Below are 15,394 nucleotides of genomic sequence, written 5' to 3' on the forward strand. Positions count from 1 at the left end.
TGAGAGGTTTATTAAAGGTGTATATCTGTAGAGATCCTTTCCATAATGTTTGCAGACTCTCACTCTGAGCTTTTCAGTGGCAAAAACAACACTTTTCATGAATAAACTACAGCTGAACATTTTCCCCTTAGGGTTACATTGCAGTCTGGCCTGTGACCAATGTCAAAGATTGTTTTTCCCATCAGTCATTTACACAATAAAACATAGGAAAAACCAGGTTGAAAAAAGAGTAGTTACCTTCTAAAGTAGCTCTTTGGTGAAAGTCTTGTGAGAAGTAAATGTCCCCTCCCTTGAATGTGTTCATCAACAGTTCACCAACAGCTGTTAGCAGTCTTACTTTCCACAGCGAAGACGATGTCCCTACATTTCCATTATCAAATGTGAGGGTACACGAGGCATTATAACATAACAATATATTTATAGTGGTGATTTCGGACAGTTGTTTAATGTGACGCTGAGTGTTCTTTGCTTTCTCATCTGTTTTACAAAGAGTAGAGCTTCAGCAAATTACTAGGACATGATTGTTTTTGTACTAATGGTTTACAAGCCACAAAGCTGGCGGGGAGCCAAGACTTTTAGAAGAGTAGAGGTACAAGTTAGATGTCTCCTCGAGATTTGCATCGTAGATGAGAGGCCAAAAAGCCATGTCGTAGCTAGATGCAAACCGGTTCTCACATGACACTTAATCTCTGCCAACTTTAGAGACGCTACAGTATAGCTGACAACATCGTCACATAGCCGAGCTTTGGTGTCAGCGGCTTCTCACGGCGCTGCAGGCCTGACTGATTTAGCTCCCTGACAAACCAAAAACATAATTTGGACATTGTACATTTGCACTTGCACCAAAATAGATTGAATTTTTGGGAGCACTGAAATGGCGACATACGCCTCTTCCAAAGGCCATCACATCCCTCTAAATTGGCTTTGCTACATTTGAAGAAGACACTGGGAGTAATTATAGAAGGGTCAGATAATGGTCTGGTGTGATTCAGGATGAAATCCTAAATTGTATTGTGTGTGTGTGTGTGTGTGTCGTGCTTGTTTGCGTGTGATTTACATAGTCCATTTCATGTCCAGCAGTCAGATGATTTTGTTATCACATGACTTTGATTCATTTGCACGTTAGGCCAGAACAATTGGGAAGGACTCGGTGATACGGCCAGATGCTGTTTCACTCACTTGTGATGACTTTGCAATCTAGAAGTACAGATGAATGTCAACTGTCTAGAATTACATTACTCTTGTGTGCCAACCAATATGTTTCCAGTTTCTGTTGTGTTGATAATAATCTAAATGCCTTTGATGCTCTTGATTTGTAGTACCTTGAACTGTGAAAGATTAATTCCCATTTAATGTCTCTAGTACATGTCATTAACTAGCTATAGCTATAGAAATGCAAGCGAAACGCAGCCAAAAACCCAGATGCTCTATATCAAAACAGAACGGGAAACACAAACTCTCAGGCTCTGTATCCATCTCAGCTCAAAAACAGGACTATTGTGTTACTAACTGTTTAGCATTGACAGTGGAGAGACATTTTTAAAAGCATCTTATCTGTGCCAACAATCACTATCTGTCATTATGCGACCTATCTCATGCAGTGTTTACACAAGGGAGCGAGAATTCAGGTGTAATCGGCGCTAAATAACATTGATCTTACAAGCCCTGGCAGACCCTTATTCTCTGTCGTTTTTTGCTCCCTTTTTCTTTCTGACATAGTCCCACACTGTCTCAGCCGCGTCCACATATGTGTCCTCGTCTTATATACCTACACAAGTTCAATAAGTTAAAAAAAAGTCACTATAGGATGGAAAGTTGACTTGAACATAGTCCCCATTCTGAAAGGTTTTGCACATCCCCTGCAAACATATTTTTGCACATCCTGCACAAAAGTTATACAGCTTCCAATTTTAAAACAGCTATGGTATATTGGCTTTGGTTGTAGTATCTGCAATAGTATTTGCTTTAGTTTAATATGTGTATTGTATGCACCAAACAACAAAGCAAATTCCTCGAATGTGATGATCTGATTCTCTTACTCAACAGTTGAGGGAGTGTAACAGATCAATTTTCAATGATTTCCCCAGTATGGATGTTTTAAAGTATGCAATAAACCCATAACCCTAGACACTAGTACACACTGTCTGTAACCCTCGTCTCTCTGTCCCTTCACTCCTGCCCATACTGTGTATTGCATAACAGATAACAGACAGTGTTGTTTACCTGAAGGGTTTAAAGGCTTAGAACGTCATTAAGTGCAACACAGACACTTGTGCGCATGCACACACACACACACACACACACACACACAAAGTAACAGACAGCAGCCATCTGACATCAGACCAAGTGGAACTTGATACTACTAAATCCTTCTTACTGGGTTTTGATAGTCCCTCTTTAAGCTCTGCTTTCTCCACATCTGTCAATATAAGATGCAGAGTGTGGATGTTCGGACAAGTGGAAGCTGGGTGGACTTTTTTTAATTTTAACTTGTCAGCAAATGTTTTCTTTAGATAATATCAATTTATTGAATTATTATTTATACATTGTTCTCCTGAGTCAAAACAGTTTATTCCCCAGCCCCAGGCTGTCGTTTAAAAATATTCAATATTGATACCAACACTGGGACTCTGAGACCGGTTCTTAAACAATACTTTTTTTCCATACCAATTATATAAATTGCAAAGTTTTGCCTGCGTGTCTCTTCGACGTGTAACGTTAGACAGCCAGTCACAGACATGATCAGATCTTGGTAGTAGCATGCTGCGTCCTTATTGGCTCACTGATACTGATGAGATTTATGCCTTAGGTTTTGAAATTGGGTATTGAATGTCAAGGCATTTTTCGTAGTAAGAAACTGCCAAAAACACAGTAAAAATCTTTGGTAAAAATGATTTGACGTGTAGCGTTAGTTTGGACCACGTCCCAACCACTAACACAAAGGGGCGGGATTTTACTTGAAAGTTGACTTGACTTAGTAATAACCTATACTGGAGCCAGCCACCAGAGGGCGATCATGTTTTACGCTCAATGCATCGACCCCTGCACTTGACCGACGGTTGGCCAGAGGACGGCAGCAGAAACTGTCCGTGGCTTCAAAGCCGTGTCTTCCTTAACCCTGGAGCCTTGGCGTGGCTTCTGTGTTTTATAAAAAGTTCAGGATAAACCTAATCTGGTTAAGTGATTACTGACCCCTTCACATGCTTTTAGACAGGAAGATCAATGGGTAGCTAAGACAAAGGTAGAGATCCGAGTGCTAGGTTCACGAAAGCTTTGGTGTAATAGCTGGGGCAGAGGTTGATCAGCCCTTGTCTAGCCTAGATTGTGGGGCTGGGGCACATCCTTGGCTCCTTTTAACTAACCTCTAGCTCAGTCTATCTCACATACGTTCAAATTAGGGTTACATGAAATCAATCACCAACAATTTTGGGAATGGAGAAATGGGTTTGATTCCATTCTCTTATTCCAGCTTCCTACATGTTACAGTAAACAAAATATATTTGCTATTTGAGAGCAGCATCATGGGCTTTGCAAAAACACAGATTTTTCCTATTATCTAGTATTTTAAGGACCAAAACAACTAATTGACTAATCGAGACAATAATGGACAGATTTAATGACTGTGAAAATAAGTGATAGTTGCAGCCCTAGACCAAAGGATTAACCAAAAGATTAATCTGAAAAATAGTCCACAGACTTATAGATAATGAAAACAATCCTTAGTTGCAACCCTACCTGTGTTTATGGGGTTACCCAGTCTTACCCTAGTTAAGTTTACAATAATTATATTATAGCTTATATAATTACCATCTGTTGACATTAAAACGGTTGTAAAGATGCCTGTGATTGCATGGCTCCGTACCAGTATCCTATAAAATCCAGTATACAACAGGGTTATTCAATTCAAATATCCTCCGAGCAAAGGTCCATACCTTGTAATGTCTAAATTCTGTTCTAAAGCCTACTCCTATGTCTATTAAACAAAATCAACAACATACATTTCTATATCATTTCAACAATATTCATTGCCAATTTTCAAATGTGTGTCATTCATTGAACTTGTATGTGATTTGTATGGGAAACAAATAAATATTTTGACCATAAATACAAGTATTTTGAGCACAATAAACGTAAGGCCTACATTTCAAGTAAAAAGCAAGGAAGGCAGAATGTTCCAAATAAATAAATAAAAAGAGAGAGAGAGAGAGAGAGAGAGAGAGAGAATCCTGTGTCAGCCCTGCCAGTAGTACAGTATGTTGTTGTAGCCTCCAGGTGTATTGTCCTGTGCGCTCCCTGTGCTTTGCTGATTGATTGGCTATCTCCACACATGACACCTCCAACCTGGAGGTCAGTCAGGAGGAGGTCTGATCGTAAATTACACCGCTCGCTGAGGCAGCAAAGGATTATCGATTTAAAAGATATACTGCACAGCTTTTACTTTGGATGACAAGCATTTTCTCTGCTTTGTCAGTGCCACAATTATTTCAGTAGAAAAGAAAATACATTATTGCATTGTGTGTGCGCTTCCATCCATCCTTCTCTCTGCTGCCACTGTCCCGTAAGGATATACTACTGCTTTCTGCTTCCCTCGCCTACTTTGCTCCTCCCTCTTTGTGTTTGTGTGTGTGTCTGTGTTTCCACACGCAGGCGCATGGGTGTGCTTGTATGTGTAGAAGGAATCAGAAGCTCAGGGAGTTTGAGGAAGGGGAGGTGTGTGTGTGTGTGTGTGTGTGTGTGTGTGCGTGTGTGTGTGTGTGTGTGTGCGTGCACGCGCGCATGCAGGTCTGTCGGTGTGAGGGTGCTTTGTGATGCATGGCTGATGTCACTGACATCGTCGTCACAGGCCACTTGTCACTCTCTCTCACTCACACACACACACACACACACACACACACACACACACACACACACACACACACACACACACACACACACACACACACACACACACACACACATGCTGTCACAGAAATAGCTGATCCTCACATTATCCACACAGCACAGGCAGTATTCCTGACTTCTGGACCTTACTAGCAGTATCTTTATACGTTGGACCCCCATAACTGGAGTTCCCCAGGGACCAATACTAGAACCCCCCTTCCTTCTGCCCCCTTTTCCTGCCCCGCTCCTCAGAATGGAGCAGAGGCGAGGCTCTCGACGGAAGGGTAAGTTTTTCAGAACTAAAGTACTCCTTCCGTTGCCCTTTAGTAGCACCACTATATTTCGACTTTATTGGGGTTATTTGTAATGATTTTGTTCTCTATTGAGGATTGATATTTAAGGATTGTGGTTTTATTATTGGGCTCTCTCTTGTGCACACTTTTTTTTTGTCTTGTGTTAGGATTCTTCTCAAGATCAATTGTTCCCCCAAAGACAAATCTGGGTTGAAATGAGTTGTTGGTGTGAGTTTTGTATCCCGACATAAGGTGTAAATTGTTCAATGATAAAAAGTATGATCAGCATGTAGGTTTGCAGTGCTTCTGTTGTTAGGTGCTCACTAAGTTAAAATCCTGTATGGATCACTGGGCAAGGCATTGGACTAACTCTGCCAATAAGAGTTGAGAAATTCATCCTAAACATGCATGCAATGTGCTGTCACATAGTCTGTAAATGTAAATGTGCTGTATTTTAAACAGCGCTTTTCTAGTCTTAACAACTACTCAAAGCGCTTTTACATAGTACAGGAACTGCTTTGTTTGCTGCTTCTTTATCGTGAAGCTGAAACGTGTATCCTTTTTATGTTAACCTTGAGCTAGAGAAACTAATTTTTGACTTGCACTGTCTAGACCTCCTAAAGCTAACCGTTTTTAGTCCCTTCCATCCTTTTTTTTTTTCTTGGTACAAGGAGCCATGGGCTAACTCCGGCTGTGCTAGGCAGATTACAGTGTCGTCACAGTGTGCAGCTTAGTGGTTATAAATAGGATGCACGCTCATTTATGACCACAGTGACCAGAGAGGCTGAGCCTAACCGTTAGCACATCCTCTGTACCCGCTGGTGAATCTGTACCAATCAGTGGGCAGAGCGCTGATGAAGTATGGTTCAGCCCACGCAGCTTCTTTAGCCGGGGATGTGATTACACGGAAAAATCGCTGGGAAAAACGGACACGGCACACATGACATGCAACATTAAGTCTTTCGTTAACAACAAATGACAGCTTGACAACTGTCCTGACTAATGACTTCTTTCCTATGCAGGGCCAGGAAATCCCACTCTCTTATGCAACATCACTGACAGCACTTTAAATGTCAGATGTTGGGGCAGTCTAGCATGCACCAGAAGTGAGGAGTTTCAAAAACCCATAATGCACCTATAATTGCTTTATCTTGCAATAAAACCCTGACTCCAACCAAACACATTGTACTTTTGCAGAATGCTTCACTCTGGTACTCATATATTTACTTGTGTGTCCCAATTTCAAGTCAATTTAAGTTGAGGCCAGTTGATGTGTGGCGTTGTGTGCTGGAATGAATTCAAAACAGTTGTTCCCCTAAAAGGCAGGAAATCAGTCTAAAAATGTTTTGGAAAATGACTAACAGTATTGTAAAATATTGGCAATTTGTAGTAATTTGACCAAAGCAACAGTAATATGAGTTATTACCCCCTACGGGATGGCAGTGGCTCAGTGGGCATCTGCCAATTGGAAGTTTAGTGGTTTGATCCCAGGCCCTGCAGTTAATTGTCAAAGTGTCCTTGGACAAGAAATTGCGTGTAAATGTGTGTTTATCTGATGAGCAGGTGGCCCTTTGTACAGCAGCCTAGGCCACAGTTTAGGAATATGTGTGAATGGTTTCTGTACTATGTGAAAGCGCTTTGAGTAGTTGATGTAGGAACACTTTTCACTCTAAATTTCCTGACTGTGCTCAAAGCATAACAAAGTCTTGGCCAAAAGCTTGTGCTGTCTTAGGCAACAATCTATTTTATTAATTATGATTTATTAAGTGTGCCACCACTTATTGCTACAGTGCTCAAATAGAATACATAGTGATGGGCCACATCATAATTAGTTCCTGTCAAATGGCTTGTACGTTGTTGTTTCTCTTCAGAATTATGCTTTGCTGTTTGTGTATAACTACTTTAAAATGGCTGCTCTAAATGGATCTTGTTTTTTCCATATTAAACTTGACAAAAATAATGAAATGAATGTAATCAACAAAAGATTGATCTGAATTGTCTCCAACTGAACTGACACAAATTTAGTTTGACAGTTTGCATAGCTGACAAATGTTTTGTGGTATCACGGTGTTTTACCACACTAGCCTTTGGTTTTATGGGAGAAGGCGATGTTCTTGTTTATCTAGTCTATATCCACAGCGTTCCATTTCCGGGATTGCTGCGGTGCCTCAGGAAATTCCCCCGGATGTCTTTTTGCAGATGTCTGTTTCCTTCTTTTTTCTTTGTGTTGTAATTCTCACCTAAGGTGGATTTCTGAGGACTTTGGTTACCTGCTCCTCGGATCTCTGCAGGGTAAATCCAGACAGCTAGCTAGACCATCTGTCCAATCTAAATTTTCTGTTGCACATCTAAAACAACCTTTGAACGTACACATGTTCCACCAAAACAAGATCCTTCCCGTGGCTGCTTTGGAATGGCTTCGTGCGAACCTTAGCACCGCCCATGACAATTGTGATTGGTTTAAAGAAATGCCAATAAACCAAAGCACGTTTTTCTCCTATCCCTGAATGCTGTGTGGACGAGCTGACCTTCCTCCGCAGTGCTGTGGAGGAAAGTCTGGTTAAGCGAGACTATGTTTTAACCAGAGAGGGGGTGATTTAATTTGCGTATGGTCATTGCCACTTACTAACTCTATCCCCTCTCACAAAGTGCGCTATAGAGTACAGCACACACACACACAAACACACACACAAACACACACACACATTATGAATGACCGTCCAGTGTTTTTTTTGGGTTCTGTATTCATTCTGGCTTGAACCGTTAATTGCAAAATTGCACAAATTATTACAGCAAGGTAACATACTCAATATAATGGTGCCACCTGCTAGTCAAGAGCATGCAGAGCTGACTGTTGCATAGTTAGTGAATCACCTCTTACACACAGTAGGTGTAGGTAGTGTACATGTGGTTTTTCAGAGGTTGTTAAGAGATGAGAGTATTTAAAACAAAATACATGTATACAATACATGTTGATATACATTCAGAAGGCAGAATAAAAAGGGGTAGTGTGGAAAAGAGGGCAAACACAATATAAGAGCTGCAGTGTAACGTTACATTAGAGATGCCACAGTGAGGACATTTCCTCACCTCGCCTCTAGCTCACCCAGTAAGAGCGTGCTCACCATGTAGAGTCCTTTGCAACGACCCGTTTTTGACTCCCAGCTCTCCTGTCTATCCACTATCAAATAAAGGAAAAAGTCCGAAAAGTAATCTTTATTCTGAGTTTACAGTTTACCGATTGCCTCATTAAAGTTATCAGGTTCCCCATAAGCATTGGGTTTAAATCTGAAGTGCATGTTCCCAAGGAAAGGGCCTCTCTGGTGTAGACTTGCCCTGTTGTTGTAGACTCGTCTATTTTTTGAAAACCTGTCTTTAATTGGCATATATGCACCTTCAGTTTTATTGTAGACCTACATCACCTAGTTTGACAGCTAAGTCCAGGTTTTGTGGGTCAGCAGCATCGCACTGGACAGACTCGTTCTTCTTCTAGTCAACAGTTGACTACACCTGATCTTTAATTAATGGGTATGCATAGTTTACAATGTGATGTGATTCAACCATTGCAGTTGTTTGAGTTGGAATGGAATATTGTATTTGATCCTGTGCCACTTATTAATATATATAAATGTCTACATGCTTAGCGAGGGACGTCACTACGTCTGTTCTGCTTGTCCCGACTTGGCTCCCCAGTGTATTTCTGTGACAGAAACATTGCAAGCTGCTACAGTTTGCATTTTGTGATGCATAGCAGATTGCAAAGCACACCTGACTAGGAGCCGTTTAGCTCCAACTTGCGGCGTACGCCTGGTGGTTGGGTTGGATCAAGGTCAGATTACGTTCTCATCACCGAAGCACATCAGCGCTGGTTTGTAACTGGTTGTTTTGGTCTGCACCTGAGTGTGATTGCTGTGTTCACACCTGCCCAAACAAACCGCACCAAGGGGGTAAATGCTCCAAGGTTTCAAACCAGACAGGTTTGAAAATGCCCTGAGATCCCTTTGGCTGAACACTTTGCTGGATTTTAGAGATAGGACATCCTTTGCATTCATTCGGTCTTTCCTTGAACACCTTCCTTGACATCATTTGCTCCTTATATGAACGACTCTGCTTGATCAGTGCACTTTCAGCATTCCTGAACTCACATGAGAACAGCTGATGTTAGGACTTTTTTACGCAATGCAGGATAGCTAATAATGTCAAACAGAAGGCTGACATCTTTGCAGTATGTACCTGTGCAGCCCTTATAATTGTGCTGGTTTTGTCAGGGGGGCAGAGCTGGACACGGTTGTGGTAAATTCAGCTCAGCAAAATGAACCTTTTTTTTCTCCCTAAACCATACTTCTAATCATTCAGTTATTATTTTGTGATGCTGTAGCAATTATTCCGGGTTGTTCAGTTAACAGTAATTTTTTGGTAAGAGGAAAAAAACATGAATTTCCAGGTAACAGAGTGAGTTAGTCCAAGATAAAAGTGTTTTATGCACAGAGACTACCATCTGTTAACTAGGCCAGGGTCTTGTCATTGCTACTGTACATGTATCTGGACCATGTCCCCCAGGACTGTTCAACGTCACACCGAAGCACACTCATTCACTAACTCACACACATACAAACACACACACACACACACACACACACACACACACACACACACACACTTTGACGTCTGAATAATATGTAGACAGACTGACAGACAGACATGTACAGACATCTTCTTCATCTTCCATAAAATCCCCCTATGTTTTATTTCCATTTTTGCTTTTTGTTTTGGACACAACCTACAATATTTACTGCAGGAATTGCAGTATTTGGCGTCTTCTGGGATTTGTGGCAGCTGGCACCTTTGTTAAGAATGGTGATGTGCAAGTGCAACTTAAGGTCATTGGAGGATTTAATGACATGGAGGAGGGACACAATCTGTTGCCACACATCTCCATTTGATTTTAGGCCTTTCTAGCTTAAAGGGGCATGAGATCCCATGGCATTTTAATTCCACATTAGGAAGACAAAAACAGTGATGTATAAAATAAAGCAGAGAAAAATATAAAAGCATAATACCAGTATTAGGTCATTTATGACAACAGTTTTTTTCAGTTGTCATAAATGACCAGGAAAAGTCTTAGTTTGCTAATGAATTTGCAACAGTCAGAAACAGCTGTTATCTTGGGGCGGCCTCTAGCTCATCCAGTACCTGCAGCAGCCCGGGTTTGAATCAGACCCGCGGCCCTTTGCTGCGTGTCATCCCCCATCTCTCTCCCCCTTTCATGTTTATCCTATACTACTACTATAATAAAAGGGAAAGCCCCTCCTTCCCTATGATTTGTAGTAAATAATTGCTGTTATGTGTTTCACAGTTGTAAACATACACATTCTAAATGGCCCAAAGTTGACTTCCTGTTGAAGTGTATATGAATGACATCAACTGACAGGAAGTTATCAAGGGCCAGGCTGTTGCCCAGAAATGGAATTCTATTGAAATGGTCTCTAAAAATACTAGAGATTTGTAAAACAGAAATGGCCAAAGCAAATTCTCAGAACCCAAAATAACATCTTGAACATCTTTATCAGACCAATAATCCAATACCCATAGATACTTTAAAATGTTCTCTCTTGTTCTACATCGCACATGAGAATGAACTTTAAAAGTAGCCTTAGGAAAAAAACAGACACTCACGTTATCGTGTGATGTACAACATTATAGATCATGTTTGGCAATGCAGAATTGTCTTTTTCTGTTACTTTTTTAGTGAAACAATGGAAGCCTTTCAGTTCCAGAGGCATACTGTACCTCCAGTAATATTTGTACTACCGTGGCATTGTTTTCAAGAGGAAATACTGTAATTTAATGTTGGACTTATTGTGGCAGGTGTAATCTAACCCGTACACTTGGTCAGTGACTCGTCGCAGCTGGGACTGTAGCGGAGTCGCTTTGGAGAAAAACAATCCTTTCCCCTTGACCGGATAACATAGAGCTAACCCAGTATGAACTCCTCAGAAGCACCTTTGTTTCTTGACAGAGCACGATACATAAAAAAAGAGCCGTATTGGGTCGGATTGTCCGTACATTGTAAGTGACAAACGACCCAACAGATGTGTAATTTCCCCACATTTTTTGTTAACATTAGCTACCTGATTGAGTCTCCAGGTGGGAGACAGCTAACGTTAACCGTGAGCTAATCTTAGATGAGTCAATCTGACTGTATTATCAGGAACGTTATCCCGGGGTCATCAAACACTCTACTGTTATCCGACGTACATTAAATCTACTGTATATTAAGTGGAATTAACACTGGCTCCCTCTGTCTATTCGGCAGTATATAAAACTCAAAGCGTAACTCTCGTCAAAATGCAACCTAGGGTCTTTTTGTGAATGTACTTAAGTCAAACTTTTGTTTAATAGCATAATTAGGACGGAAGCGTCACTTTTAAGAATGACCGTATTTTACTATGATTGTATCAAAATCCCTGAATTTAAAACACTAAGAAGGCTCGACACAACAGGAACAACTCACTGTAGCTGTTGGTTTTTCCGCTCTGAGCCATCTTGTCAGTTAAAAGAATCGATCTCCGAATGCAACGCAACAGGAAGGAGAGCAAAGATGGAAAGCTCCTAAAGCTTAGTTCCATATAAATACAGGGATGATTTGTTGTTTTGTTGTTAGTGAAAAACAATATTGACCTTATGACATTTCCTCCTATGGAGTCCTTTCGTTTGCATTTGGAGATCGACACCTTTTTAAATGGCGAGATGGCTGATAGCGTAAAAACCAACAGCTACAGTGAGTTGTTAAAACCTTACTTTTTAGTAAACTCTGTGCACAAACAATGTTCTCGATGCTTGAGTTCATGTGTAGAGCCCCTGGTGTTACTTTGAGGGAAGTCTAATGTTGTGTCGAGCCTTCTTAGTGTTTTAAAAATAGTGATTTTGATGCTATCATTGTAGTTCCCCTGGCACTCCCATTCAAAAGGCCATTAGACTGAAAATACAGTCAATCTTAAGAGTGACACTTCCGTCCTAATTATAATTTCAGACGCAAGTTTGACTTGGTTACATTCACAAAAAGACCCTAGGTTGCATTTAGGCGAGAGTTACGCTTTAAGATCAGGATTTTTCAGTTAGTTATTAAATGCCCTGAAAGCCACACAGCAACTTTTTGGAATTGGACCAAGCAAAAAAAAAATATGTCGTAAATATGAAAAAGGGTAAAGATTAACCGCTAACAAGGTCAACACTCAATAATTCTAATGGTTTGTTTTCCCCCACGGTATCAACGGAAAGGACGTTTTAGTGGGCGTTCCCAGTAATGCCGACCAAGTCTATTCCTATTCAACGATTCTGTTCACTCCCTGACTGACGTCTAAACCCATGTTACACGTCGGCACATTCTAAAAGCAGAAACCTCACCTGATTTGGAAACAGTACTGCCAGTTTTATCCTGCCACCGGACCTCAAAGAGGATTTAGCTAGTATCATTTAAGACAATGATTACCTGTGGTGTGGCGCATCCTACCAAGCTAAGCAACGACTGACGGCATGATTTTACCATTGGCCGCATCCTTGCAGTACAATGGCCGTTATCTTTAATTCATTCCCCGTTATCCCAGCTTATTGAAATATTGTGCACTCACCTAATGTGATCTGCTATCAGACTGTGTTTTAAAGAGCTACACAGTACAAGGACATAGCGACTTTCCCTGTGATTACCACCGGGCTAAGCCACGCTGCAAGCCTCTTATTCCCTCTGCAGCTGGATCAAGCAGTAAAAGTTACCCATTGAATCTCCACTGTGGCCACAGCTCCATTGATGAATGAAGAAGACCCGGCAGAGAGCCTTGGTCAACAATGGACTCTCAAGAATGTGAGATAGTGGGAAACTAAGCTATTAGTCTATGGTTGTTGATGTTTCTTTTTAACTGCAGTGTTAAATTGTAGGGAACAATTAGCTTTAAACAAAACAGTTTGACTCTTCACGTCTGATAAAAGTCATAAATGTGATAATAACCACATCAGATATGTTCATATTACTCTGTTAACATAAATCTAATGCCCAATATTCTCACGTATTAGATGCTCAAATTTTTGATTTGGCAGTTTTCTTTGTACATTGATCTTTAGCGTTTTAACGGTTCATCATAAAAAACAAAAACAAATTGAATAAGCCAATATGTCAACCTGCTCTCTGAAATAATGATTTTTTTTTTCTGACATTTTACAGATGAATGATTCTTTAATCATGCCTTCCATTTATCTCAGAACTCGGAAGCTGGGAGCTGGGAATGACATCACACCTGAGTTGAATGCGTTCAATTTAAAAGTCTGATATTTATTGTGGGGTTAGCTCTAGCGAGGTTAGCCATTGTTACATTCAAAGCAACTTACCATTGCTATTACTGTCAGAGGTTGGAGCAACTAGGGGTTAAGTGTCTTGCTCAGGGACACATTGGTTGAAGTATCGCAGTGGAAATCGCACCCAGAACGAGACTGACCCAGATTGTTAGCAGTACCAGTTGATGACAACGCATTATTAGTTTTTTTATGCATATGGTAACACATGTCCGCAGATTGAAGTCAGACAGGACTGCGTTTACAACACAAATAAGACAGACGTGCTATTAACTGCATGTTACTACAGCTTTTACTACTGTTGATGTACGAGGCAGCCATGTTGGACTTTTAGCCTGGGGTACTGCGAGGCTGTCAGAGTTCCGAGCTCGGAAGTCCGAGGTCAGGGGTGTTTCCGACTTTGACTTGGGAAAATCCAACTTCTGAGTGCAAACAAAACGCAACAATAGTTTAATTTTCTTGCCTGGTGTGAGTTCTTTGTTGATGCTCCGGCAGTGGGCTGCCATGTTATTCAGTTTAAGACATTTACAGTCATCTCTGTTTTGTTTCCTGTTGTATTTTTAATATTTTATTCCTTTTGAACATAATGTTCATTGTTTTATTGTATGTCTTACTGGCTTTAATTTATAGTTTTTTCTGGTCTATGAAGCACAATGGACAATTTTTGAAGAACTCACAATCTTTTGGAGTTCACTTTCATTAACAATGCAACATAGGGCGTTTGGCCCTGGCGGAGCTCTGTGCTCTCCGACCGCCCTGCTGTTGTCTGTTTGGCTAAGGTTCGCTCCAGCAGAGTTTTAACATCACTCGTGTTGCTTTAAAGAAATGGGATCTACTTCAATTGCTGACACCTTTTCTCACTCCTCCTTACTCAGAATTATAGCGTTGAGACAGCATGTTATTTTGACTTACTTTGAACCCTTCAGATGGAACCGGCAAAATCTGGTAAAGCTGATTATGGAAAAGAAATGGGTGGATCTTCCCCCTGCTTTATTTGGATATTTTTTCTCCCTAAAACCAACCACTTATTTAAGTGTATAGAAAACACTACAATATAGTTATTCACATGTAGGGTTGGGCATCGTTTGGATTTTAACATATCTGACTCCAATTCCGATTCTTCTTTTTGATTCCGGTTCTTATCGGTTACGATTCTTTGAGGTCTGGAGTTGAAACGGGTCACATGGTTATTTTACAGATTATGGAACATCTTATTTTGCTTCAAATACAGCTTCAATGTTAAATAAAGCAACACTTTAGAGAGCGTGTTACAGTTCTCTGTGGCTGAAACACAATAAGTGCGCACAGCAACCGCCACGGAAACCAAAACGTGCATGTGTTTAATTTGGAACCGATGATCAGATTCTAAACCAGATTCTACAAGCGATTCTAATAAACAATTTAATTAAATAGATTTCTTGGGACCAGTTCTCGATTAGTTGAACCTGGACCCACTGCGTCGAGGAGTAAACCTCTACACATGGGCACCCGCTCTACCAGCTGAGCTTCCCTTCGTGCCCCACAGGTAATCTGGAGCTCACACATTCGTCTGGAAAAAAAGATCCCTCCCTGTTAACACTTGACTGCAGCATGTTGGGTATCTTAGCCCCTACGCTCGAAGCACTCTGCTCACTCAAATCATTTGCTCAGTCGGTTGCTGTGTAGGTTACCGGCCCCAGCAGCAAAGACAGAATGTGGTTCACAGTTTGATGCTAGAATGTTGTCTCCGAAGATGACTCGGGTGCTGTGTGTGACGAAGGTTGGCTGAGTGGTTAAAAACAAAGCTACAACATCTGTGTGAATCAATTAAATGATCTTTTATGTGTCATTAGGCCTGTAACAATCATTTCATAACTTTCTATTTTTTCATATAT

The 15,394-nt window shown here is 40.8% G+C and overlaps 1 protein-coding gene across 7 annotated transcripts in view; it reads left to right on the top strand.

The window, feature by feature from the left end:
- Nucleotides 1-15,394, top strand: part of slc12a7b (solute carrier family 12 member 7b) — an 82,493-nt gene that overhangs the window by 30,057 nt on the left and 37,042 nt on the right. The window contains exons 1-2 of one of the 7 annotated variants that reach the window (XM_034861894.1): nucleotides 4,705-4,710; nucleotides 11,586-11,589. The exons of 5 other annotated variants lie outside the window; for them this stretch is intronic. Coding sequence is in view for 1 of the 2 variants with exons in the window: in XM_034861893.1 (XP_034717784.1) it covers nucleotides 5,135-5,165 (31 nt within the window). In the remaining variant the exon portion in view is untranslated. Of the gene's footprint in view, nucleotides 1-4,704; nucleotides 4,711-4,916; nucleotides 5,166-11,585; nucleotides 11,590-15,394 lie in introns of those variants that run through there. One more of the 7 variants, XM_034861893.1, reaches the window with a different exon arrangement.

Source organism: Etheostoma cragini, chromosome 22 (assembly GCF_013103735.1).
Source record: "Etheostoma cragini isolate CJK2018 chromosome 22, CSU_Ecrag_1.0, whole genome shotgun sequence".
NCBI lineage: Eukaryota > Metazoa > Chordata > Actinopteri > Perciformes > Percidae > Etheostoma > Etheostoma cragini.